General features: G+C 52.4%; 3 protein-coding genes across 53 annotated transcripts in view; 1 reads left to right on the top strand and 2 right to left on the bottom strand.

Annotated features, from left to right (window-relative positions):
- Positions 1–947: 947 nt before the first annotated feature.
- CUNH3orf33 (chromosome unknown C3orf33 homolog) lies at positions 948–6,741 on the bottom strand. The gene is made up of 5 exons (XM_071438252.1): positions 6,514–6,741; positions 6,366–6,425; positions 3,667–3,820; positions 2,828–2,988; positions 948–2,197 (listed from the first exon to the last, which is right to left on the bottom strand). The coding sequence occupies exons 1-5, from the start codon at positions 6,604–6,606 to the stop codon at positions 1,925–1,927; spliced, it is 741 nt and encodes a 246-aa protein (XP_071294353.1). The 5' UTR covers positions 6,607–6,741; the 3' UTR covers positions 948–1,924.
- A 1,012-nt stretch (positions 6,742–7,753) lies between these two features.
- On the bottom strand, positions 7,754–18,956 carry SLC33A1 (solute carrier family 33 member 1). Of its 2 annotated transcripts, XM_071438238.1 has the most exons (6): positions 18,121–18,953; positions 13,510–13,700; positions 12,710–12,894; positions 12,193–12,310; positions 11,267–11,482; positions 7,754–9,646 (listed from the first exon to the last, which is right to left on the bottom strand). In XM_071438238.1, exons 1-6 carry the CDS (start codon positions 18,842–18,844, stop codon positions 9,479–9,481), a joined length of 1,602 nt encoding a protein of 533 aa, XP_071294339.1. In that variant the 5' UTR covers positions 18,845–18,953; the 3' UTR covers positions 7,754–9,478. The 2 variants fall into 2 exon arrangements, with proteins under 2 accessions (XP_071294339.1, XP_071294341.1); XM_071438240.1 differs by lacking the exons at positions 12,193–12,310; positions 13,510–13,700 and having other exon boundaries at positions 18,121–18,956.
- Positions 18,957–19,983: 1,027 nt separating this feature from the next.
- The window catches only part of GMPS (guanine monophosphate synthase), a 29,145-nt gene continuing 26,426 nt past the window's right edge, over positions 19,984–22,702 (top strand). For all 50 annotated transcript variants that reach the window (XR_011680906.1, XR_011680900.1, XR_011680920.1 and 47 more), the window contains exon 1: positions 19,984–20,117. Coding sequence is in view for 1 of the 50 variants with exons in the window: in XM_071438229.1 (XP_071294330.1) it covers positions 20,091–20,117 (27 nt within the window). In the remaining 49 variants the exon portion in view is untranslated. The remainder of the gene's footprint in view (positions 20,118–22,702) is intronic.

Raw genomic sequence — 22,702 nt, 5'->3', positions numbered from 1 at the left:
GAGGGTGTGCTGGTGGGTTGGGGTTTTTTTTAAAGATAAGCCCTGCGTGATAAGGAAAACAGCATTAACAAACAATTACAGGACCTGACCCTCAAGAAATCATTTGTCACTGCAAGCCCAAACCCATGTGAGAGAACAACACACTCTGTTCACATTCGCCCACACCTCACCTCTGCTTGCTAGAAATGTAGCATGTGGCTTCCTGAGACTTTTCTCTCAGCTTTACAGTGGATTTTTGTGATAAATCCTCCTGTGACTCATCTACAGAACAGAAGTGTGAAGTCCAGAATTATATTTAATTATTACAGAAAATAAATCATCAGTGTACAATTATGCCCAGCTTGGAAAAGCTCCTCCTACTTCCCAGACGTAGGAACACCTAAAAACCCCCAGAAGTGGATTGTTGCTGAGCCTGAATGCGTACTTTGGGGTTAACAATCAAGAGTTTTGCTCTAGAGGGTGCCACAGCCAATCCCAAATCCCTGACTGCCTTATGAGTTTCATGTCCAAGAACCACAGTGGTGGCTGGCTCAGCCCTCCACTGTCTTATGCATAAACCCAGGATCTCACTTTTCCTATTTTCCATTTTCAAACAAGCACAGACACCTGGTTTGCTGCCCCAGAGCTGCCTCCCCTCTCTCCCACACTGGGTTCCAACACTGCAGGTATTTCATGGCTCGCTGCTCCCTAGCACCAGCCTCACCCTGGGAGGACCAGGAACAAAAGGACTAAAGAACCACTAACATCTATTCTTACCCAAGGAAACTGGATTTTTTTTTGAGGATCTCAAGAGTCAAAACTTTGCCCTGAAGTCAGTAGAGAAAATGCTGATGTAGCAACAGATACATCAATTGCCAGATAAGCAGTGGTCAATTATTAAGGTTTTTTTGTACCACACTCTTCTACCCAGTGTTTCATTGGAAAGCAATCACACAGAAAGAAAGAAAATCTGTAAAACACTTCACTTTTAATAAATATTGGGACTGTGGGAGGTTAAACAAAGGTCAAGGGCTAGGTGTATAAAACATGTAACAATGAACTTGAGAAATTCAATCTTTATTCTGAGAATATTTAAAACATAAATAGTAATACACTCATATACTTCACACGTGTATCAAAAATAAAGCAAGAATTCAAGTTCTTAGCACAGTCTGATCCTCCTTGTCAAATTTCATGTTTAAGCTTTATATTAATCTAATTTTAGATACAGAACCATCAGAAAAAAAAAAACAAAAAAAACCACAGGTTTTTTCCTCTTCAAATGAAAGTTGTCTTTGAAATATTTGGATTCCTGACATTATATTCTTTGATGCACCAAGTGATGTTTTTCCCCTGAGGAACTTTAGTTATTACAACCTTATCAGCTTTTTAAGATCAACCATAACAAATCACCTTTTATATCACTAACAATGCAACCCATCATTCAAGATGAATGAGTTTTAAACCACAAATTACACCAAAAAGTAGCATAAGAACAGAATTCAAACCAAAAGGTTGTGTTTAAACGCATCCCATGAGCTTTGTCAAGGCCTGACATGGGGTTTGTGTCCAGTGTGGGCTCAGCAGCAGTGGCACATTACAGAGGTGTGAAGGGACCCTGCCCCTCAAACCTGCACTGGGCAGCCTGGAGGAAAACTGTGTGCAGCAGGTGGAAAACTAGACAACTAATTGAGGACATCACTGTGGAGAAGTTTGGCATCAGAACATTTTCACTGGTGGCCTGCACACTGCTACTAAACTGCAATCCCGTGGGGGTTATGATATGGGATATATTCTAAATAACCACGAACTGGGGATTTCCATTCTGTGTAACCATGAACTGTGGGGTTTGTGCTTGAGACAGGGACCCTCAACATCATAGCACTGTTTGTGATCACAAACATACACATTCCCCACAACTTGGGGAGCTGCATTTCCCACCCTTTCACCTCTCAGTAGAGCTTCTAACCCAGCTCACAAACTGTTTCAGCCTCTGCAGGAATTTATTGCGGCTTATGCTCTCCTGGACTCTTTCAGAGTAGCTCTGCTCTTTCCATATGCCTTTATTTTTCTTCACAGCCTTTAACTCGGCCTGGAGGAGCCTTTTGTGCAGTTTCCAGTAGAGGCGGGAGTGGTGAGGCAGCCCCTCAATCCGGGCTGCTCTGGCCAGCCCTTGGCTCAGGAGCTCTTCGTTCAAGCACATGCTGAAAAAACCACCCTAGAAAAACCACAATAAATAGATATTCACCATTGAAACAGGGTTATTTGGGGTTTGGTGTGAACTCCCTCAGAGGTACAAGCTTTACTCATGGCTGTACCTACACTTTGTCAGGAGAAGTTAGAAGTGAAGAGGAATCCAGGTGACTTCAAACCCAACCCCAGTGTGAGGGTGGGCAGGCCCTGGCACAGGTGCCCAGAGCAGCTGGGGCTGCCCCTGGATCCCTGGCAGTGCCCAAGGCCAGGCTGGACACTGGGGCTGGGAGCACCTGGGACAGTGGAGGGTGTCCCTGCCCATGGGCTGGGACTGGATGGTCTGGAAATCCCTTCCAACGCAAACCATGCTGTGATTCTATAATGCAAGGCATTTGTGAGGGAACACTGGATAACAAACATTAGGCTAATCAGAACTACAGATGCCTTTTTGGCACAGGCAGAGAAACACAAAGCTGCCATGAATCAGTCTGAAAAACTACTGCTCCTGCAATCAGATTTGCAAATGCAACATTTAAAAATCACACTAAGGATGATAAATCATAAACAATAGCATTTGTTAAATGCACTGAGAGAACTGTGTGACTACAGTCACATCTAAAACTGCAGCTGAGACAGTGTTTGTGTGTCTCCTTACCTTATGGACTAGGACGAGGCAGTCCAGGGCCGAGCTGTCCCTCCCCAGGAGCTGGAACCACAGGGGCTGTTTGGGGAGCAGCTCCCGCTGCAGCCAGGCCGTGCCACCTGCAGCCAGCTCCACCCCGGCCAGGCGGATCAGCAGGAGCCCCTCTGGCTGCCCTGCAAGGGAAAGGACAGATCTGCTGCTGGGGCACAGCTCAGCCTTAGCACCACCCTCAGCTGCTGGGAATGAATTGATTCCTGTGCACTAAAACAATCCCTTTTACTTCCTCAAAGCAAACAGGAATTTGGTCTCATCTCTTCTTCAGGGAAAAAAATATATCAATTCAAGGTTGCCCAATTCATAATTTGGCTTATTGTGCATGCAAAGAAAAAGATCTGTCCCCACTCTCAGTCTCTATCTTTCATCCACAGGGGCAGAAGCATCAGCACCTGCTGGTGTTTGCACAGCCAGTGTGAGCCACGGATTGATGGACAGTTTGTTTCTGACAGAAAAACTGTCCCCAAAAACTGGTGTCTGAAATAAAAGCACAATCTCAACAGAGGCTTTTTGCCAGGAATGAGATGAGCTGTGCAAGCAGAAGCACTGCCTGCGTGCTTACTTCTGCTACTGGAAACTATCACAGTAACTGTAAGGATTAACACAAACACTGTAGTGACAAACTCTCTGTCTCCTCATGTTTTTTATTTCCCAGTTTCCCACCTGCAAAGCACAGAAAGACCAAAAGGCAGAGCTGGAAATGTGCCTCAGCCCTTCCTCTCAAGCTTGCAGCCACTCTAAGAGCAGCACATTTCATTTCTGCCTTTGCTCTTCACACTCTTTTCCTCATTACTCACATTTTCTCTGGATGGCTGAGATGAAAGGAATGCTGATGGGAATGTGCTCAACTTCCAGGCCCTTCTCTGTGATGTGATGTAATTTCCCTCTCAGTTTCACATTCTTTTCTACAAACTCCACGGGTATTTCCAAAGGATTTGTGAATTTCGTTGTCTATTAATGGAAGGAAGACAAAGACAAAATTTTAAGAAAAAATACAGAGCAGTTACAGCCACACTAAATCCAACATCTTAAAATAGTTTGGGAAATTCCACCTCTATTATTACACACCATGGGCAAGTAAATATAGATATATATTTAATAGTGATCAGCTGCAGAAGCTGTGCCAGCCTCTCCACATTTACCATTTTCCCTGTTTTACAGGGCTTGCAATGTCAGCACAGACATAAAAACCAGGTTTAGAGAAAGAACAGAAACTGCCATTTTTTGAGCAATGCCTATTGAAGTTCACTTGATTCCCCGAGAAAAGTGTTTTAGAAGCAGCCTGAATGGGGCTGGGAGAGGGGTGAAAGGAAGCCAGAGGACAGACACGCTGAAAACAAAGGCAGAGCAGGGAGGGCAGAAACAACCCCGCCTTTGATGCCCGAGGAAACCAGGAGAGGGACAAAGGCAGGTGAACAGCTTTGAGAAGATCACAAGATGATTAAATTTGATACTACAGCCTGGGAGGATCCAAAGGGGATGGTTATGTGATCACACAGGAAAACCAAGCTGAGCAGCAGCAAAGACTTGGGCCCTGGCACAGGAATGGAGCAGCCACAGGTCTGGGGTGAGGCAGAAGGACATGTGAGACCCCAAAAAATTAAGACCCCCAAAATTTCAGACACTGTGAGAGGCCTTAGCAGAGCACTGAGCTACAGAGCTGTGAAACTCACTGAGCAGTGCTGTACAACCGTGGGAAATAAACCCCCAAAACACCACAACTAAATCTGTCTCCTGTGTGTTATTTATTCAGCAAACCTCCCCCTCTGCGGCCCATAGGGCCTGCCACTGGGAACAAGGGAATTTGGGACCTTGCAGGCAGGAAACCTGGAGGTTTTTAGGAATAAAAGTTGTTCAAAGCTGATCTCGTTTGCTCCACCAGCCAGGTTAATGCATTCACAGGCACTTGGGTCAAAACCAACCAAAAAAAGACAGAGAAAAAGCATTCTGGCAACATTTGTAGTTCAGGTTTCCTGGTAGGATGTTTAAGTAAAAACACCACACAAATGTTCTTTTGTATCATTTGGAATTGTGCAGGGGGAAGATGAAGGTAACTGTGATTTTTTAAGCAGCTGGAACCCTGTGGGAGCACGGTGGAGGTTCAGCTTCTCCAGGAGTGAGCAGCATGGTGTTAGCCCAGCGTGCCCTGACCATCCTGAGAGCGAGGGAAGATTTGGGTGATGTTTAAAGCCATTCAGAAGCAGTTCTGCATGTGGAAGGACAGAGAATACTCAAGGCAAGCGGCTGTTTCAGCTGTGTTTGGACAAGGGAGGGTGCTCGAGCTGCAGTGGGACAGGCAAAGGGGTCATTACCCCTCCCAGGGGCCTCAGGAACAGGCGAGAACAAGGGACCCGTGGAGATGCCACAGGACAGCGATATCGAGCCCCTCAGGACCTGAATCAAACTCTGCTGTTTTTTTCACTTGTTAATCAGTAGCTGTAGCAGGACCGTTATGATTAAGCAACCGCACTGTGAACCTTGCACGCTTGGCTAATCTTTAGTTTTAAGGAAAAGGGAAGACAATGCCGAGATGAATGGGCTGTCTGGGCGGGAGGCACCAGCCGTGGGGGCAGCCGGGCTGAGCCGTCCCGGGGAAAAGGCAATTGCAGCAGGGGGACAGCGCGACCACTGAGCACTGAGCACCGGCCACTGAGCACTGAACACTGAGCACTGAGCACCGGCCACCGACCACTGAGCACTGGCCACCCGGGCCAAAGGGACCCCGCTCTCCGGCGGAGGGAAGGGCTGGGGCTGATCAGCATGAGAAACTACAGACACAGCTGACACAGAAGGGCTGAAAGCGAATTGACGGAAAAGTTACAGAATTTGTAAGCAGCGAATGCTGATGGTTTGTTAAAATATATAAATATTGTTAAGTACTGATGAGTGGGCAGCCTTTCGCGGGAGCCTCCTGCTCCCGCTTTGCGCAAACCCGAACAAAACACGGGAATGCCGCGGAACAGCCCCGGGCGGCACAGCCACGGCCGTGAGGGAGGGCCGGGCACGGCAGGGCAGGGCAGGCCCGACCCCTCCACCGCGGGCCCGAGCGGCCTGCCTTGGTTCTGAGAAGCCTTGCCGGGTTCTCCCGCATTCCTCGGGCCCATGCCAGGCTGCCCCCGGTTCTGAGGGGCTGTGCCGGGCTCTCCCCCGACCCCCGGGCCCATGCCGGGCTCTCTCCGTATCTCCCGGTTCTGAGCGGCCGTGCTGGGCTCGCCCCACATCCCCTGCGCCCGTGACGGGCTCACCCCGGCTCTGGGAGGCCGTGCCGGGCTCTCCACTTATTCCTCCGTTCCGAGCGGCCGTGCCGGGCTTCTCCCGCATCCCCCGGGCCCGTGCCGGGCTCTCCCGCATCCCCCGGGCCCGTGCCGGGCTCTCCCGCATCCCCCGGGCCCGTGCCGGGCTCTCCCGCATCCCCCGGGCCCGTGCCGGGCTCTCCCGCATCCCCCGGGCCCGTGCCGGGCTCTCCCGCATCCCCCAGGCCCGGCCCCGCACTCACCACGCGGAAGCTCCGGGCCAGCAGCAGCACCCCGGCCACGGCCGCGCCGGCGATCAGGCCCTGCGGAGGAGAACGGGGCTCAGCCGGGCCCAGCGGGCCCCCGCGGCCCGGAACCCGCCCAGCCCCGGTGCCCGCCCAGCCCCGGTACCCGCAGCAGCCCCAGGTGCGCGTCCGCCCACTCGGAGAGCCGGGCCAGGGCCAGCGCGGCGCGCTCGGAGCCGCCGCCGCCCCGCTCCGACATCGCGGCGTGCCGAGCGCCCCCGCGGGAGCCGGGGAGCGAACAGCGCCCGGTGCTGCCCCGCCACGGAGCAGCCGGGGAGCGAACAGCGCCCGGTGCCACCGTGCTACGGAGCCGGGGAACGAACAGCGCCCCGTGCCACCGTGCCACGGAGCCGGGGAACGAACAGCGCCCGGTGCCACCGTGCCACGGGAACGGGAAACGAACAGCGCCAGTGCCACCGTGCCACGGAGCCGGGGAACGAACAGCGCCCCGTGCCACCGTGCCACGGAGCCGGGGAACGAACAGCGCCCCGTGCCACCGTGCTACGGGAACGGGAAACGAACAGCGCCCGGTGCCACCGTGCTACGGGAACGGGAAACGAACAGCGCCAGTGCCACCGTGCCATGGAGCGACACCGGCCCCGAGCAGCCCTGGCCAGGACACTGACAGGGATGCAGGGGCAGCCCCAGCTGCTCTGGGAATCCCAGCCCAGCCAGGAATTCCCAATTCCCAATCTCCCACCCAGCCCTGCCCTCTGGCACTGGGAGCCATTCCCTGGCTCCTGTCCCTCCATCCTTGTCCCCAGTCCCTCTGCAGCTCTCCTGGAGCCCCTTCAGGCCCTGCCAGGGGCTCTGAGCTCTTGAACTCTGCATTGATCTCCTCAAACCTGTAGCACACCTCCTCCGACCCTTCGCATACTCCTTTCTTCTTGGCATTTCAAATTTGTTTAGTTTGTTATTCTTGTTGGTTTGGGGTTTGGTTTTTGGTTTTTTTTAACGCTAAAGATGTTTAAGGCTGTACGAATTCTAATGTTAAAAAGAAAAGCCACTTTTGATCAGAGCTGGTAGAAAAAAAGTAGCAAGATCAAAATTTTATGGGTGCTCTTCAGCAGCCTGCTAAAGGGCTGGCACAGCAGCAACACTTCCAACTTACAAAATAGGTACTTAAATTAAAAGCACTAATCCATAACTTGTTTCACCAGTTTGAAAAATAACACAGTTATTTATTTCAGGTAACATATCTACTCCTACCTATTTGGAGTTTATGTGCAATTTTGACATTGTTGATTATCTAATTATTGAGTTAATCCTTAAGCCATCTTTATTAGTGACAAGTTTCACTGGCACCTTTAGAAATAGTGAAAAAAAATTGCAAAGTAAAACCCAAATCTAATACACAGCAAATTTAATTTATCAGCTTGTGCACTTGAAGTTTTTCCTCACAATCAGAAAAGTTAAAACAACCCCTCTAGGTATGCAAGATATAATTCAATAAGCAGCCTATGGTTCCAGAGGGGATACAGAACTGAAGTGCTTCACAGAGTTACTACAGTGGAGCTGGTGGGACAGGGACTGAAAGGGGCAGACATAAATCTGATATATTTTAATGTTTTGTTCTTATGCAGAGGGGAAATTGGAAGAAATTCGGCTGGGGCAGTAAAACCCATGTGATTTCACCTAGCACGAGTAGTTTTGCTGTGCTTGCAGCAAACTGTGAGGTGTGTGTCCCTTGAGGGAGGGGACACGGGACAGGAGGCAGTGTCCAGTGAAGCACGAGGTCCCAGTGTCCTCTTCCAGTCCCCTCCTTACCCCTGATGCCAAGGAGACCCTTTGTACACCCACCCACCCCCCAGCACTCCAGAGGTGGTACTGGGTCACCTTTCCCCCAACACACAGTAGGAGAAGATCCCAAACCCCCTCCCAGCCCAGTCCTTTCAAATATTGACAAGAAACGTGGCAGGGAACCTCGTGCACCTTTGCAAGGGATGTTTAATAGTTTTCCCTTTTTAATACCAATATTCCACATACACCCAGCGGGGTCCGAGTGCCTCTGCAGCACCTGTGGGTCCCTAAGGCACTCAGGAGGGAGCTCAGTGAGAGAAATCCAGCAGGGATGTTTCCACCACATGGCACCAGCAGTGAATTCTGCAGCAGCTCTGCCACAGGACTGTGCCCCTTGGACTGGTGTGAGGGCGAGTCCTGCACCAGCTCCCTGGAATTTGGCACCTCTGTCATCACCACCTCACTCTTCTCACCCCTGCCAGGGGGAACTCTCAGTGCTCCCACTGCTTTTGAGAATGAACATTCAAATTTTAGTAATACACTTTGGAAAACCAATGGATTGGTTTTCCCCTGTCAACTCACCCCTTCCAAAGGCCCACGTGCCCTCCCTTGGGAAGCACCTCCAGCTCCAGCTGCAGGACTCAAGGCTCAGAGGATTGTGCGTTATTCCAGCCCTACCTTACAGCATTTTGCCTTCAAGAAATTACCTTGAACATAAATCAAACTGCCTTGAAACAGCGGAAATAAATTAAACAAATGTAATTTGCTTATAAAAATAGTTTCTTATAAACCTTTAAAGCTTATAAAAGCCAGAAAATACATTTAAAAGAATCTCCGGAACATTTCATCCTTTGAGGCGCGGTTACAGTTCAGAAAGTGAGAAGAAGCAAAGCCCACAGACATCTCACACTGATCTTCCCACAAGGAATTCCACAGTACCATGCTTAACCTCCAAGTCAGAATGCCTTGGGCATCCTTCCCTGGCCCAGCTGCCCTGTCAGATCATTTCTGTGTGAAAATAAAAGCTGGCACTCAGCTGGCAATGCTGCTGCCTCTACAGCCACGGCACCAGGAGCTTTCCCAGAGGTGCCCTATGGAACCAGCAGCTCTGGAGTCAGGGGTAAGTAAGCATGGGGCACGGAGGTGCTGCTTTGGCCATTCCTTTCTGAACTGCTGTGCTGTGGGAGGGCAGTGGTGCCATGCACAGCCCTGCCTCGGCCACGCAGATCTGGCGTGGCACAGAACACCGAGATTCCGGGGTGCTGATTAGGGGGTACGTCTTTGTAATAAAACTAAAACCATCTCGCTGGTCCATCCAACACCTAAGTGCATCAATTGCTCCTCTTGCACTTCCACGAGGACTGTCCTTCGTCCTGCAGCTTTTTGAATTTTGGTCCAAGGAAGAACCACCAGGCAAAGCCCAGGATGACGCAGACGATGGACTCCACGTAGTACCCGTCCAGGGTGGTCACACAGGAGCCCCCAGCTGCTGTGCACAGCTGAAACAGAGCACAGGGAATGCACTGAGCACCAGCACTCCAGAGCTGCCTCCCTGCTCCTGGGCAGGACTAAATAGAGTTCTTTACTCTTTGTTGTTTCCTATACAGTATGTCAGAGAGGCTTTCGATCTTATCAGCAGCATGAAAAGTAACAAAGTACCAAACCTGCCCTAAACATGTGGGAAATGGAGCACATCAGCCCAAAGGGCAAACTCCAGCAAACAGACACAGCCCCGCTGTCCGTGCTGGCCTGCAGGTGCAACCACTGCTCCCCAGCTCACAGGCAAAGATGATTTTTTTCTCTAGCCATCCATATTGTGGACTCCCCAGACCTGGAAATGTCCAAGGCCAGGTTGGACGGGGCTGGGAGCAGCCTGGGACAGTGGAAGGTGTCCCTGCCCATGGCAGGGCGTGGCACTGGATGGGCTTTTAGGTCCTTCCAGTCCAAACCATCCTATGATTCTGTACCTGGGAGAAACACGCCCAGGATGGCTTTGAACTGGAAGACAAACCCCTAGCATTCACAGGGTGATTGTACAGCCCAGGATTGTTTCTGCTATTGTTTGGCTTTCAACACTGCTCTAATCCCAGGATTAATCAACTCTCTGAGCTGAGGCTCTGCCAGCATTTTCATTATTCTGAGACACGTCAAAATCAGATTAGGAATAAGAAGGGAGTGGTGGTGGTGGTGGTGGTGGAATGTCACCAACCAGGAGGATGTGAGAAAAGATCAGAGGAGTGAGGTGAAAGAGGAAGGACTCAAGCTCAGTAGAGGCTGAGACACAAGGAACCTAATTAGTGACAGACCAATGAGTGAGAGGCTGGGAAAGCATCTACTGCAGAAGCAGTTTCCCTCTGCACCAATAAAAACTGCAACTCCAGTTCAGACAAATAATGATGGACTCCAGAGCACTTTGATAATTTAGAGAACCTCCATGTCCTAGAGCATCCTGGCATTCAGGAGTGAAATAAATCTCAGTCATGAGCACAGAAAAAAAGAAACCCCAAACATTTCTACTCTTCAGCCATGTCAAATGTCTCATTTGCTGTGAGGAGGTGAATTTGAAATGTTGCTTTCCCAGCAGTTTTGTGTTTGATCTGTGTACAGCAAGTTCTTTGTTCTCTCCCACAGGGCTCCCAGAACTGGGCAGGCAGCCAGTCCCACTTGATTTCATGGGGAAAGTGGACACCAAAATCAGAGAGCAGAGCAGCATCTTGGAGAAGGTATCAAGGCAGGCAGATAAGAAGCCTCCAGGGAGACAGGAGGAAGAAAAACCACAGAAATGGAGGCCCTGGGGGAGGGACAGAGAGCCTGCCAAGGACAGAGCCCCTGACTCAATCCACACCTCCAGGCTCCTCACACTGCACAGAACGTGGCACCAGTCTGGTGCTTCTACTCCAGGTGAGCATGGGAAGAAAGGGCTCACTACTCTGCAGCTGCAAGCCCTGGGTAAGGGGTGCTTATTCAGAGTGCACAGCTGCTAACAGCCTGGATTTTATCAGCCAGGAAAGTGAGCTCCATCAGTGGGAATTTTTAAGCACAGGCCATACACTGTGAGGGCTCCCAAAGGAGCCATTTCACTGATCTATTGAGCAGAGACCCCCAGCCCCCAGGCTCACCTCTGTGGCCGCTGCAGTGGCACAGGTGTGGCCCTGGGCCCCAGCACACTCCTTCACTGTCAGGGGGTCCACCAGCCACAGGGCCACCGTGGAGGGCCAGTTGCCACCCAGGTTGGAGACGGTGTTGAGCAGGGTCATGTAGGTGCCCCCGATGAGCGGGTCGCTGACCTTGGCGTTGAAGGCCATGATGGCCACGTACATGCTGTACAGGGTGATCTGGGGACACACAGACACACAGACAGACACACAGACAGGGCTGAAACCCCCAGCACAACCCTGCTGAGAGCTCCCCTGAGCTCAGCAGCAGTTCCTGCTGCAGCCTGTCCCTGTGCTAACTCGGGCAGTGGCCTTGCTGCCTGTCTCAAGTCATGCTGCAACAGACCCAGCCTCACATGCACCAGCATGACTTGGGTTAACTGAAACACAATCAGCCAGCTAAAACAGCACCTAAACACAACCCCTCTGCATTTAAAAATCACCTCTCAAGGCTCTGCATTCCAGTTCTGATCCAAAGACCACGCTGTATCAGGTGCCTGTTTCCCAAGTCTTTGGATCAGATCCATTATGATGTTCCTCTAACAACTGAGTATTTTCCCTAGGACCAGGATCACATAACTTTGTTTGCACAACCATCAGCATGCCTATCAAGCTCAGACACAGTTCTGGGGTTTCTCCAGGTCCTCTGTGCTTTTGAGCTTCTGGGTCTGGGGAAAAAGGAATCTGGGGAACTACACCAGGCATGGAGAACTCAAAAAGCAGCTCACAGATGACGTCCAATGGAGCACAGGGAATAGGGAGGAATAACACTGGCAAGAGTATTAGAAGTCAGTCCTGGCACACAGCACAGGTCAGGCTTGGAGGGATTCCAGTGTGACCCAGGACAAGACAGGGAAGAGCATTTCCCCTCCCCACACCGTGACTGTTACCTGGTGTAGAGCATAGCTCAGCACCACCACAGCGTAGTAGTAGACAGGAAATCCTCCTTCATGCTTTACTTTAGGAGCCCACCACACCAGGAAAGCAAATTCCAGGCCAAGCAGCAGCCTGGAGGGATGAGAAAGATGATTTGTCATTCCAAGTAATTCTTCCCATGTGTTTCCTCAACACAAATCAACCATTGAACAGCTACAGAGAGTACATTACCAGAGTTTAGATCCAAATAGTTACACCTATTTCTATCTCAGAATTAGATATCAAATATTTGACAAGCAGTGGCATTGTTAGTTAGGAGCAGGAGAGCACTGCTCTAATGCTGCTGTACATGCACATCCCATGCTTCCACACAGTGACACTGCATGAACCAGACAGTTCAACTCACTGTGACAATCCTGACACACTTCCCTGGACCTGGAAGTCAGAGAGTTACACACAAAACCCTCCAGGTGATCTGAACACACAAACTGAGCACACATATCACTGTGTTCCACTAAAATGAGGCTTTACCTGTAAGGCATTGCTTTGTAGAAGGTGTTCAGGGGCTGGGGGCCCGCTGTGTATTTGCTGATAACCAGAGGCAAGATGATCTGCAGAGGAACCATTGGAACTGCCAGCAGAGCCAGGTGCTCCTTGGGGACTCCCTCCTCCACCAGTTTGAGTCCTGTTACAGCATCTGCTGCTGAAAACCCAATCTGCAATGTCAGGGAGACAAAATAAGCTGAGGAGAACAGGGAGTTTGGCTGGAAATTCAATTTACTCCCTATCACGTAAATTGAGAAATGGGATACAGAACACACTGTCACTGAAGTCACTTCTGCCCCTGATTTGATTTCCAGATTAGTTCTACACTTGCACACTCTTACTCCTCACAGCCAAAACTATTCCAGGAACATTAAGCAGCACTGCCATTCATTCCTGTGCCTTCCCTGCTGCTGGCATCTTCAGTGTCCAACTAGCAGCCATGGAAACCCAGCTTGGACAGAGCTAGGGATTCTGAGCTAAAAACAAACATTTCCTGCCCTTTTAACTGCAGGCTATGCAGACTGTTTAAAAATGTTCTTTACTTTAATACCACATTGCCACCAAACTTCTCTTCAATGCTTGTGTCAAACACAAAAGCTCTCACAAAGCTTTTCTGCTGCACAGCCCTACTCAGCACAATGAGATAACCCATTCTGCTTGAATTTCATGTGAAAATTCACAGCTCTTGTGACAGCCAACAGCAAAACTAAGTTACATCCCGGGGACTCAGCAGCCTTCCAGACTCTGATGCCAGCATTTAACAATTCTTAAATGTATTTACTTACTTTTGAAGTGAGGATCAAGAGACAGAAAGTAAGAACTGCTGGCATCTTGATTATTGAGAATAGCAGCCTGTATGTGTCAGTGATGCCTTTTGTTTCCTCCTTTGCTGGTATTAGCTCCTCGTTTTCCTTTTTCAAAAAGGCAACCAATGTAGTGGTAACTAAGAAGACAGCTCCCCAGAAAAACAGGAAATCTGGAGGGGAAAATAAAATAAAATAAAAATCTCTTTGTAGCAGCCATGATTGACAGTTGTAGAATATAAACCTAATAATCAAACCATAAGCACAGAGTGAGTGACACAGCTCTGCCCTCCTCTGCAAGGAGGTGTTTGCTGGAGCTGAGGCAGAGGAGCAGCAGCAAACCAGGCCACCTCCCTGCTGCTTGGTGGGTTCTTACCACAGTGAGGAGGAACAGAGGCAAAAATGAACGTGTTGAAGGATTACACACAAAAGCACTACAGGCTGATAAAGGAGGAAAACCACACGTAATAGTCAGAAAACAGGGAAGAACCTCCAGAGGCAGAGCTCCTTCCCAGCTGTCAGGGTAACCTCTGTGCCTCAGCTCTACAGCCCTATCTAATATCCACCTCCCACCTGCAGGAAACAGGCATTTAGGAGGGTGAAGATGGCCCGAGGAAAGTTTTTACAGAGTTGTAAGGAATCCTCAGATTTATCTGGCTGAAGTGGATCCTTGGCAGCACTCCAGTGCTCTGTTTTAAGCAGATCAGAATCTGCTAAATCATGGATGTGGGCCAGTAAAAAATCACCAACAGAGTACTTTCTGATTGAGTGAATGGCCAGTTCAAGATCATCCTATCCTCTGCCTCTAGGACAGGGGCAGGGAAGAACTCAGCCTGTGCAGGGGGCAGGACAGAAGCAGCCTAAGGAACCCAGCCTGTGCAGGGGGTAGGACAGAAGCAGCATAAAGAACCCAGCCTGTGCAGGGGGCAGGACAGAAGCAGCATAAAGAACCCAGCCTGTGCAGGGGGCAGGACAGAAGCAGCCTCTAAGGAACCCAGCCTGTGCAGGGGGCAGGACAGAAGCAGCCTAAGGAACCCAGCCTGTGCAGGGGGTAGGACAGAAGCAGCCTAAGGAACCCAGCCTGTGCAGGGGGCAGGACAGGGGCAGGGAAGAACCCAGCCTGTGCAGGGGGTAGGACAGAAGCAGCCTCTAAGGAACCCAGCCTGTGCAGGGGGCAGGACAGAAGCAGCCTCTAAGGAACCCAGCCTGTGCAGGGGGTAGGACAGAAGCAGCCTTTAGTCCTCCTGGTCAGGAGCAGCTCCAGCAGCCTCCAGGAAACCCAGCAGGAGCAGCCAGGGCTGGTGAAAGGGCAGAGACAAAGGTTTGGTCAATCACTGCCTGCTTCTCCTACACAGCAGGGAAGAAAACGTGCAAGGACTGCTCCAGGTGTGACCCACCATTCCTAGGGTAACAGAAAAAAGGCTCCTCATGCCATTTCTGCTACTTTTCCCTTTCCTAAAATAAACATGACCTCAGAAGCAACGCTGTCAGATTGCTGTCTCCTAAAAACACAAGGTGCCCTGAGCAGACATTCTCAAGCAAAGATGCATTTTCTGAGAGTCTCACGACTCACAGCTGCTGGCTACAAAGGATGTAGAGGAGCAGCTCTCTAATAATAACCCTGAGCATTATCACTGCAGTGAGAGACACACAGTGCAAGGATGGGGATAGAAATAGCTCTGAGCATCATCACATGAGTGCTCCTGATCAGGCCAGCCCTGTCAGCTGCAGCACAGCACTGCAGGGGCTGCATCAGCAACAAAGCAAAGCAAGAAAAAAGAAAAAAAACCACCATATATATATATATATATATATAGTAGTTCAGACAAGAAAAACTGGGGTTTTTGAGGCTGTAGGCAGTTTACACAAAAATAAGGTACATTTCCTTTCAAATACAAGGAAACTCACTAACAGGCTACAAGCAGAAGAACTTTGAAATTCGAGTTTACATAAGGGATTTCAAGGACAAACTTTCTGGTCCCACCACTGCTGCTTCCCCCATCCCTATTTTGTTTCTGCAGCTACACTGCTAGTAACAAAATAAACCACTGAGATGGGGCAAGACAAGTTTTTGAACTAGATCAGGGATGGATCAGGCTGGCAAACAGCCTGAAGAAGGTACCAGGTGGTACAGGTACCCAGGATCCCAGGAGGAGGGGTGCTCCACGGTCCCTGGCACAGCTGAGTGGGGGAGGCCTTTAAGGGGCACATTTGTTCTGTGTCCACTCTTTCCCTGTCCCTCCCTTCCCCAGGAATGGGCAAACCAGGCAGGAATCACAAACTCAGCCAGGGAGCTTCCCCTGCTCTTCAATCAACTGAAGTCACCTGCACAGCAAGTGCTGAATAAACCCCTGGACGTGCCAGGACAATCAGCCCACAGAAGGGTTTCTCCTGTTTCCTTCTCTGGCACTCAACCTGACACAGCCCAGCACAGCCTCTGGTTTGGTGAGTTTGATGATGGGTTTACATCTGTCCATATTATTTCCTGAAGTTAATGAGAACAACAAATGCTGCTGCTGCTTCTCAACAACTCCAAGCTGACTCAGGATCACAGAATATCTTCAGCTGGGACAGACCTACAAGGATCATCCCAGCTCTGGTTTGGCACAAGACAACCCTGGCAGTGCTGCCCAAAGGCTCCTGGAGCTCTGGCAGCCCCGGGGCTGTGCCTGCACCCTCTGGGGGAAGAACCTTGCCCTGATATCCACCTAACCCTGCCCTGGCCCAGCTCCCTCTGGATCATGGAGTGTTGACTTGTTTTCTCCCTGGCACAGGGCTCAGCCTACAACAAAAGTGCTCAGAGTTCTGAGCTGGCAGAGAACATTCACCTTTTCCAGCAGTGAAGTTTTCTGCTGCTTTACCTGCCCAAACCTGCTCATCACGAGCCCATTACAGCCAGGGCAAGGACCAATGAGCCCCTGTGCTCCTTGGTGAGCTGGTTACTCCCACTGCTCTCAGCTGCTCCAGGGAAACACCAAACTGTGCCACTCACACGACTGAGAAACAGACATTTCTTACAGTTTTACCACCTGAAAAACCATATCCTGCAACTATAGTGTCAGTTATTTGCTGTTCTTACTCCACCCACATCAATACTCCAGGGCAGGTTAAGGAGGTGGCATTGGTGCTGTTTGGGTTAGGGGATAATATCTTTTAAAAACAGCACTTTGGTAATAGTAAAACCCATTTATACAAACAGCCCTGAGAGGAAAAAACCCCAACCAACCAAAACCCTGGGCAGTGAGGGAAGTACAGCCAAGCCAGGCTGTCTGAACAGCAGTGGCTGCAAGTTGCATCAGCAGCAGAGACGTCAGTGTGCACTGCAGTGAGAGGGATGGACACCCAGCCCAGGAGCTGCACAGCCCCAGGGAAAGCCAGGAACCAGCTGGGACACTTGCAGGGCCACTCTGTGCTCCTTGGCACAGGCCAGGCACCAGGCTGGCAGCTGGGAGCACAGGGAGGACTGCTGAGCAGTGCTGGGAGCTGCAGAGACCAGGCAAGCACAGCAGTGTGGACACTGCTGTCCTGGCTCATCCCTAAGGGGCAGGACAGAAAGCAAAGCTCCCCTTCACACCATTCCAGCCTGTTCTGGCATACCTGATCTCTGAGATGGCACAGGCAAGGCAATCAGTGTGAGGGAGCAGAGACTGAGACCTTGGGGAGCTGCTCTCCACTGCCAGGGTCACCCTGAGGCTGCAGCCAGAATGGTGCCAGCATTTCCTGTCCTCACTCAACCTTGCAACCAAACCAGCTGCACTTCCAAGCATCGCCAGGGTAATGCCCCTAACATAACTACCACACAGAACCTTTCTGAGAAAAATCCCAAACCCCAGCAAACAGAAACATCCCTCCATCCCTGACAGCCAGTTATGCTTGGATTACCACACTCCATTTAATTCGCTAAAGAGAAAAAGCAAATCCCTCTTAATTTACTAAAATAAGGCCTTCCTTCAGAAACTGGCTACATGCTCAACCCTGAACACTTTCACTTCTATTCTGTGAAAAATATCATATTGGAAGAATCTTTTTTTTTTTTGTTTGTTTCCTTCTTTCTTCTTCCCACATGGAGACTTTGGCTTGCTTTTCTTAAAGAGTAATCTAGTCCATGGCCATTAAACCAGGAGGAAAAAAAAAAAAAAGATTCCTCCAAAGTGCTTAGGTCAGCCAAGATAATGACAAGGCAGGTTAAAGCCCAGAAAAATCTGAAGTCCAATGCATTTACCAGTGGGCTCTGCCAGCCTCCAAGCAGGCTGTGCTTTCCCACGGGGCAAGGGACACACCAAATCTGTTTGGTTCCCAGCATCAAACCACAGAGGGGTCCAGGCACAGGGAAGAAGCATCCTGAGGAAGATATAACCATTATCATTAGGAAAAAATCCTTCCCTGGCAGGGTGGGCAGGCCCTGGCACAGGGTGCCCAGAGCAGCTGGGGCTGCCCCTGGATCCCTGGCAGTGCCCAAGACCAGGCTGGACACTGGGGCTGGGAGCACCTGGGGCAGTGGGAGGTGTCCCTGCCATGGGATCGCTTTAGTCCCCTCCAAACCAGCGCACTCTGGCTCTGTCCCAGCACAGCGGGCGGCACACCCGGCCGTACCTGAGAGGGTGACGATGCCCCGCGGCTGCGGCTCGAAGCGCAGGTACTTGTTGCAGAAGGAGGCGGACTCCAGGGCCAGGAACAGCACGTTTCCCAGGAAGTAGCCGGCCGTCTGCCCCACGGAGTTGCAGGTGGAGGCGTAGCCCACGTTCTCCCGGGACAGCATGGTGAGCGCCCAGCCGTCCACCGCGATGTCCTGCGTGGCCGCCAGGAACTCGAAGAGGAAGAAGGTGACGGTGAGGGCCGCCACGTCGGGGCCGCGGCCGTGGCCGTCGCCCAGCAGCGCGTCCACCTGCGTGGACATGTAGATCATGAAGAGCCCCAGCACGTACTGCGTGGGCACCAGCCACGACTTGCGGCGGCCGAAGCCGCGCAGGTACACGGCGTCTACCAAGGGCGCCCACAGCAGCTTCAGGCTGAAGGGCCAGAACACGAAGCTGAAGAAGGCCTGGTCGGTGTAGCTAGCGCTCTTGCTCTGCAGGATGAGCGGCACGCTGCCCGCCAGCCCCAGCGGGATGCCCTGCAGCACGTACAGCACCAGCAGCAGCAGGATGCTGCCCAGCTCCGCGCGGTACCCCCGCGCCCGCCCCGGCGCCGGCAGCAGCGCCTCGGTGTCGCCGGGGAGCCCGTCGGGGGGCGGGTCGCCCGTCAGGTCCAGGCTGTGCTGGCGGGTGGCGGCGCGGCGCTGCCGGCCGCCCTCCTCGGCGGCGATGGCGGGCGCCATGTCCGGCACGGCCCGGCAGCGGCCCCGGCACGGGCGGGAACGGCCCGGAGCGGCCCCGGCGCCGCCGCCGCGCTGAGGGAACGGCCCCACCCCGCGAGGACCAGGCGTGGCCGCCCCTCATTGGTGCAATGGAGGTGACGTCATGCATAGCACCGCCCCCTGACCCTGATTGACGGGGCAGGGGCAGCAGGAGCGGAACCGGGAACGGGAACCGGTGAGGATCGCGATCACTGGAGCCTCCGTGCCCTGGAAAGGCTGAGGGAGCTGGGGCTGTTCAGTCTCAAGAGGGACTCTCAGCCCTGACTGTCCCCGTCTGTCCCTGGGTGCAGGGAGGGTCAGAGCTCTGCTCTGCCAGGGCTCTGTTCCCGAGACCCAGCAATGGCACCGGGACTGAGCCCAGGAAGTTCCACCTCGACAGAAGGAAGATCTCTGCTGCGAGCACTGTAACAGAGACCAGAGAGGGTGTGGAGTCTCCTCACTGGGGATACTGCAGACCTGTCTGGACACAATCCTGTGCCATGTGCTGTGAGATAACCCTGCCTGAATGTCAATGAAAATAGAACTGTAAAAGAAGGACACATCCCCCCAAAAAAAAACAGACCAGAAAGCCCGACTTTGAACAAAACCTGTACATTTCTATAAGGCTCAGGTCAGAAGTGTTTGGAATCTGACAGCAGAATCCGAATTCCTTTACCAGAATTCCTTCATTCACCCCTTCTTTCATTCCTTCTATTTACACTGATGCTCAGGGAAAGGCATCAAAACCGCCCCGGGACCGCTCCAGGAGGGTTCCACGGCTGCAGTCACGTTCTCCGGTGTCCGCTGGGGAATTCACCCAGCAGGCACAGCAGGTTCAGTGTCCAAGGCCGGGATGGACCTGGTCGATGGAAGGTGTCCGTGCCCATGGCAGGGGGTGGGACGAGATGGGCTTTAAGCTCCCAACCCAAAGCAGCCAGCGATCCCATGGTACCACAGGATGCTCACGCACAAACCCCCACTCACTGCAAAGCTCCGATTTGTTTTTACCCCGATAACCGAGCAAAATGCGCTGTCGGAGCGCAAACCCCGCGGGGCGCTGGGCTCTCCGGCCGTGTCCCCGCCGTGTCCCCGGCCCGCCCCTGACCCCGCCGCCGCTCCTCCCCTTCCGCCGGAGCGGCCGTGCCGGGCGGCTCCTCCTCCCGCGGGCGGCATTAGCTCATCGGCCGCGGCTCCTCGCGGCCCTTTCTTCGCGCTGCCCGCCGCCCCCATGGCCCTGTGCAACGGGGACACCAAGGTCAGTGCTGCGGCCGCGGGGCGCGGGGCTGCGGCCCGGCCCGGCCCGCCCGGGCACATGGCGGGGCCCCGGGGCCCGGGAGGGGAGCGGGACCGCCCGCGCCGCAGCCGCAGCCCTGGCTGCTCGCAGAGCGCTAATTCATTAATTAACTGATTAACCCCCCGAGCAGGGCTGTTCTAACCCTAACCCCGCCCGGCCGTGTCCGCAGCCGGGCCGGGGGCTCGGTTCATCCAGCGGCACGGGCAGGGCTCCCAGCCCCGGCGCGGGTGTCCCCTCACCGGCCGTGTCCCGCTGCGGCCGCGTGTCCGTGTGGCCCGGGCACAGCGGAGCACGGAGCGAGCCGTGCGCCGCGGGAACTTCCAGCGCTTTCTGATAATGCAATTTCCCACCGAGCTGCCTCCAGCCGCTGCTGTGGCGGGATTAAAGACTTGTTCTGGTTTCTTTATCTAGTTTGGGAAAACCCGGGGGGACTCGGGGGATTCGGGCGCTCGGTTCTGGGAGCCCGCTTGGTCCCGTGTAAGTTTTCTGACACGCTTTCCCTTGGCCGTGTTCGCAACCTCCCCTCCTGGCCAGGGCTGCTCCTCTCCTCCCTCCTGCTCGGCTCCATATCTCATTTGTAAGAAGCTGTGCTTCTGCAGGGTTTCTGAGTACTCGGTTCGTTCCTGTGTGAATTTTCTGGCCTGTTTTTCCCCGCCGTGGTCACAGGCGCCTTCCCTGGCCGGGGCTGCTCCTGGGGCTCCGGTTCTCCTGGCCATGGGGTGTGCAGCCCCGGCTCATCCTGCAGAGTGAGAGCAGATTGTGCAGGGACCGGCTCCTGCTCCTCCTGCAGCCCACCGACACCTGCAGGACACACCTGTCTGTTAAAGACAGAAAGATTTGGGGGCTCTTGTCTCGCTCCTGGCGATGGCCTGAGTTTGACGGAGCTGCTTTCCTGTTATGCTGTGAAATATGAGTGAGCATTTTTAGACCTGCTTAATTTTAATACCACAGGGAAACAGTTAAACTCTTGTAAAACCTGTGCTGGCTTGAAAGTTTAAGATCAAGGCTCCTGGTTTAGGCTTGTCCTGAGTTACCAGTGTGGGTGAAAGCTCAGGGCCCGGGGCTTGGACAGAGGAGCTGCTGCTATTTTCCAGTACTCCAGAATGGGACTGGTCTGTATGGAAATGTGGTTTATAAATTGCATTAATGACCAACCTGCAAGCATGTGGGTGTGTGAAATGCTGAAAAATCCCCTGATTCTGCACAAGTGGGCTGCTAGGAGCTTGCACACTCAGTTTAAGGCACTTGGTAGGATTTGTGGTGTCGTTGGCTGGTGACCAAGCCTGGTTCCAGTTCTCCTACCTCAGCTCACTAGAGAACTCAGAATTATTTGTTTTTTGATGCAGAAGATCAGCAGTGATGGAAGATTCTGTCCTCCAGTGCTGGCATGGTGGAGCGGAGGTGCTGGGATGAGGCTGGCAGCACAGCTGGGGTGACCACGCGGCTCAGGTGGCACCTTGGTGCCATGTCCCGGGTCCGTGGTGTTCAGGGTGACTTGTGACTTGAATTAGCTGAGCAGAGGCTTTCTTCTCTCAGTGTGCAGGAGGTTTTAGCCTGTTTTCAGTCCCACTCTGAGACAGCAGTGTGGTGCCTCTGCCCCGTGCCTGGACCGCTGGGACAGGTGTCAGAGCAGCTCCACAGGAGCTCTCAAAACCCGTGCGTTCTCCTGACTTTTGTGTGATAGACCAGAAGACAAGGAGCTCTAGTTGTACCTGTACTGAGGGGAAAAGGGGTTTTCATTAGGGCTGTCAGCCCCCAGCAGGAGGAGGTGCTGGCTCCATAAGCCCTGTCTGTCCCTGCAGGAGCTGGGCTGTCTGCTGTCCTCTAAATCTGCTGGCACGCCCTGGTGTGCAGAGCTCAGCTGCCGTGCTGGCTGCACATGAACAGCATCTGTTCCTTTTGGGATTTCATCAAGTGACGTTTCCCGTGGTAAATTGGGGTTTAAAACCCCTAGCCTTGGAACTGTGCCTTTCAATAAGTAAAGCCAGATCCTGTGATGACTCTTCTCCCTTTTTCCTTTCCTCTTTATGCCTGTGATTTATGGTGGTGCACATTGGGCTCTCTTAGTTCTGAACCCCCTTACAGTTCTGCTTGTCTGGTGAGTTCACAGGAGTCTGGATTGCTGTCCTGCCTCTGCTGGGGTCTGAGGGAGATGCAGGTTCAGACACAGACCAACTTATGCTGCTTTAGCAGTGCTTCTCAAGCTACTCCTGGTGTAACTTCAGGCTCTTTCTGTTTTCACGCTCCTGTCTCCCCCATAACTGTTGCTTATGCCCCCATTAACCACACCTGCCTGCCCAAAGCACCAGGGGGTAGGGCACTGTAAACCAGATTTATTCATTTATTTATTAGCTACAGGTGTGGATGCTTGGTTATCAGTCCAGCTGAGCTGACACCAACAGTAACTTCTGTTTAGTCGTTTTTTTGTGGGTGGGCTGCAGAGCTCTGGCCCTAAATGACACAACCTATTGCTCTGAAACAGTTAAAGACTTGAAATAAAAACATGGCACTGCCAGGAATAGTGTTTTCCCCAAGATGGGCTCAGG

Source organism: Agelaius tricolor, unplaced genomic scaffold, assembly GCF_023055355.1.
Source record: "Agelaius tricolor isolate 1412-34295 unplaced genomic scaffold, bAgeTri1.0.p SCAF_12, whole genome shotgun sequence".
Lineage (NCBI taxonomy): Eukaryota > Metazoa > Chordata > Aves > Passeriformes > Icteridae > Agelaius > Agelaius tricolor.
This window is presented reverse-complemented; position numbering and strand designations above follow the sequence as displayed.

Bases quoted from the DNA above. Each gene is read 5' to 3' on its own strand.
- CUNH3orf33 (XM_071438252.1), bottom strand. From the start codon at position 6,606: ATGTCGGAGCGGGGCGGCGGCGGCTCCGAGCGCGCCGCGCTGGCCCTG. The intron at 6,426-6,513 runs GTACCGGGGCTG...TCTCCTCCGCAG, and splicing joins CGCACCTGGGGCTGCTGCGG to GGCCTGATCGCCGGCGCGGC. The intron at 2,989-3,666 runs GTGAGTAATGAG...TTTCCCTTGCAG, and splicing joins CTCAGCCATCCAGAGAAAAT to GGCAGCCAGAGGGGCTCCTG.
- SLC33A1 (XM_071438238.1), bottom strand. From the start codon at position 18,844: ATGGCGCCCGCCATCGCCGCCGAGGAGGGCGGCCGGCAGCGCCGCGCC. The intron at 13,701-18,120 runs GTACGGCCGGGT...TTTCCCCTCCAG, and splicing joins GGGCATCGTCACCCTCTCAG to ATTTCCTGTTTTTCTGGGGA. The intron at 11,483-12,192 runs GTAACAGTCACG...GTGTGTCCCCAG, and splicing joins TGAGCTATGCTCTACACCAG to ATCACCCTGTACAGCATGTA.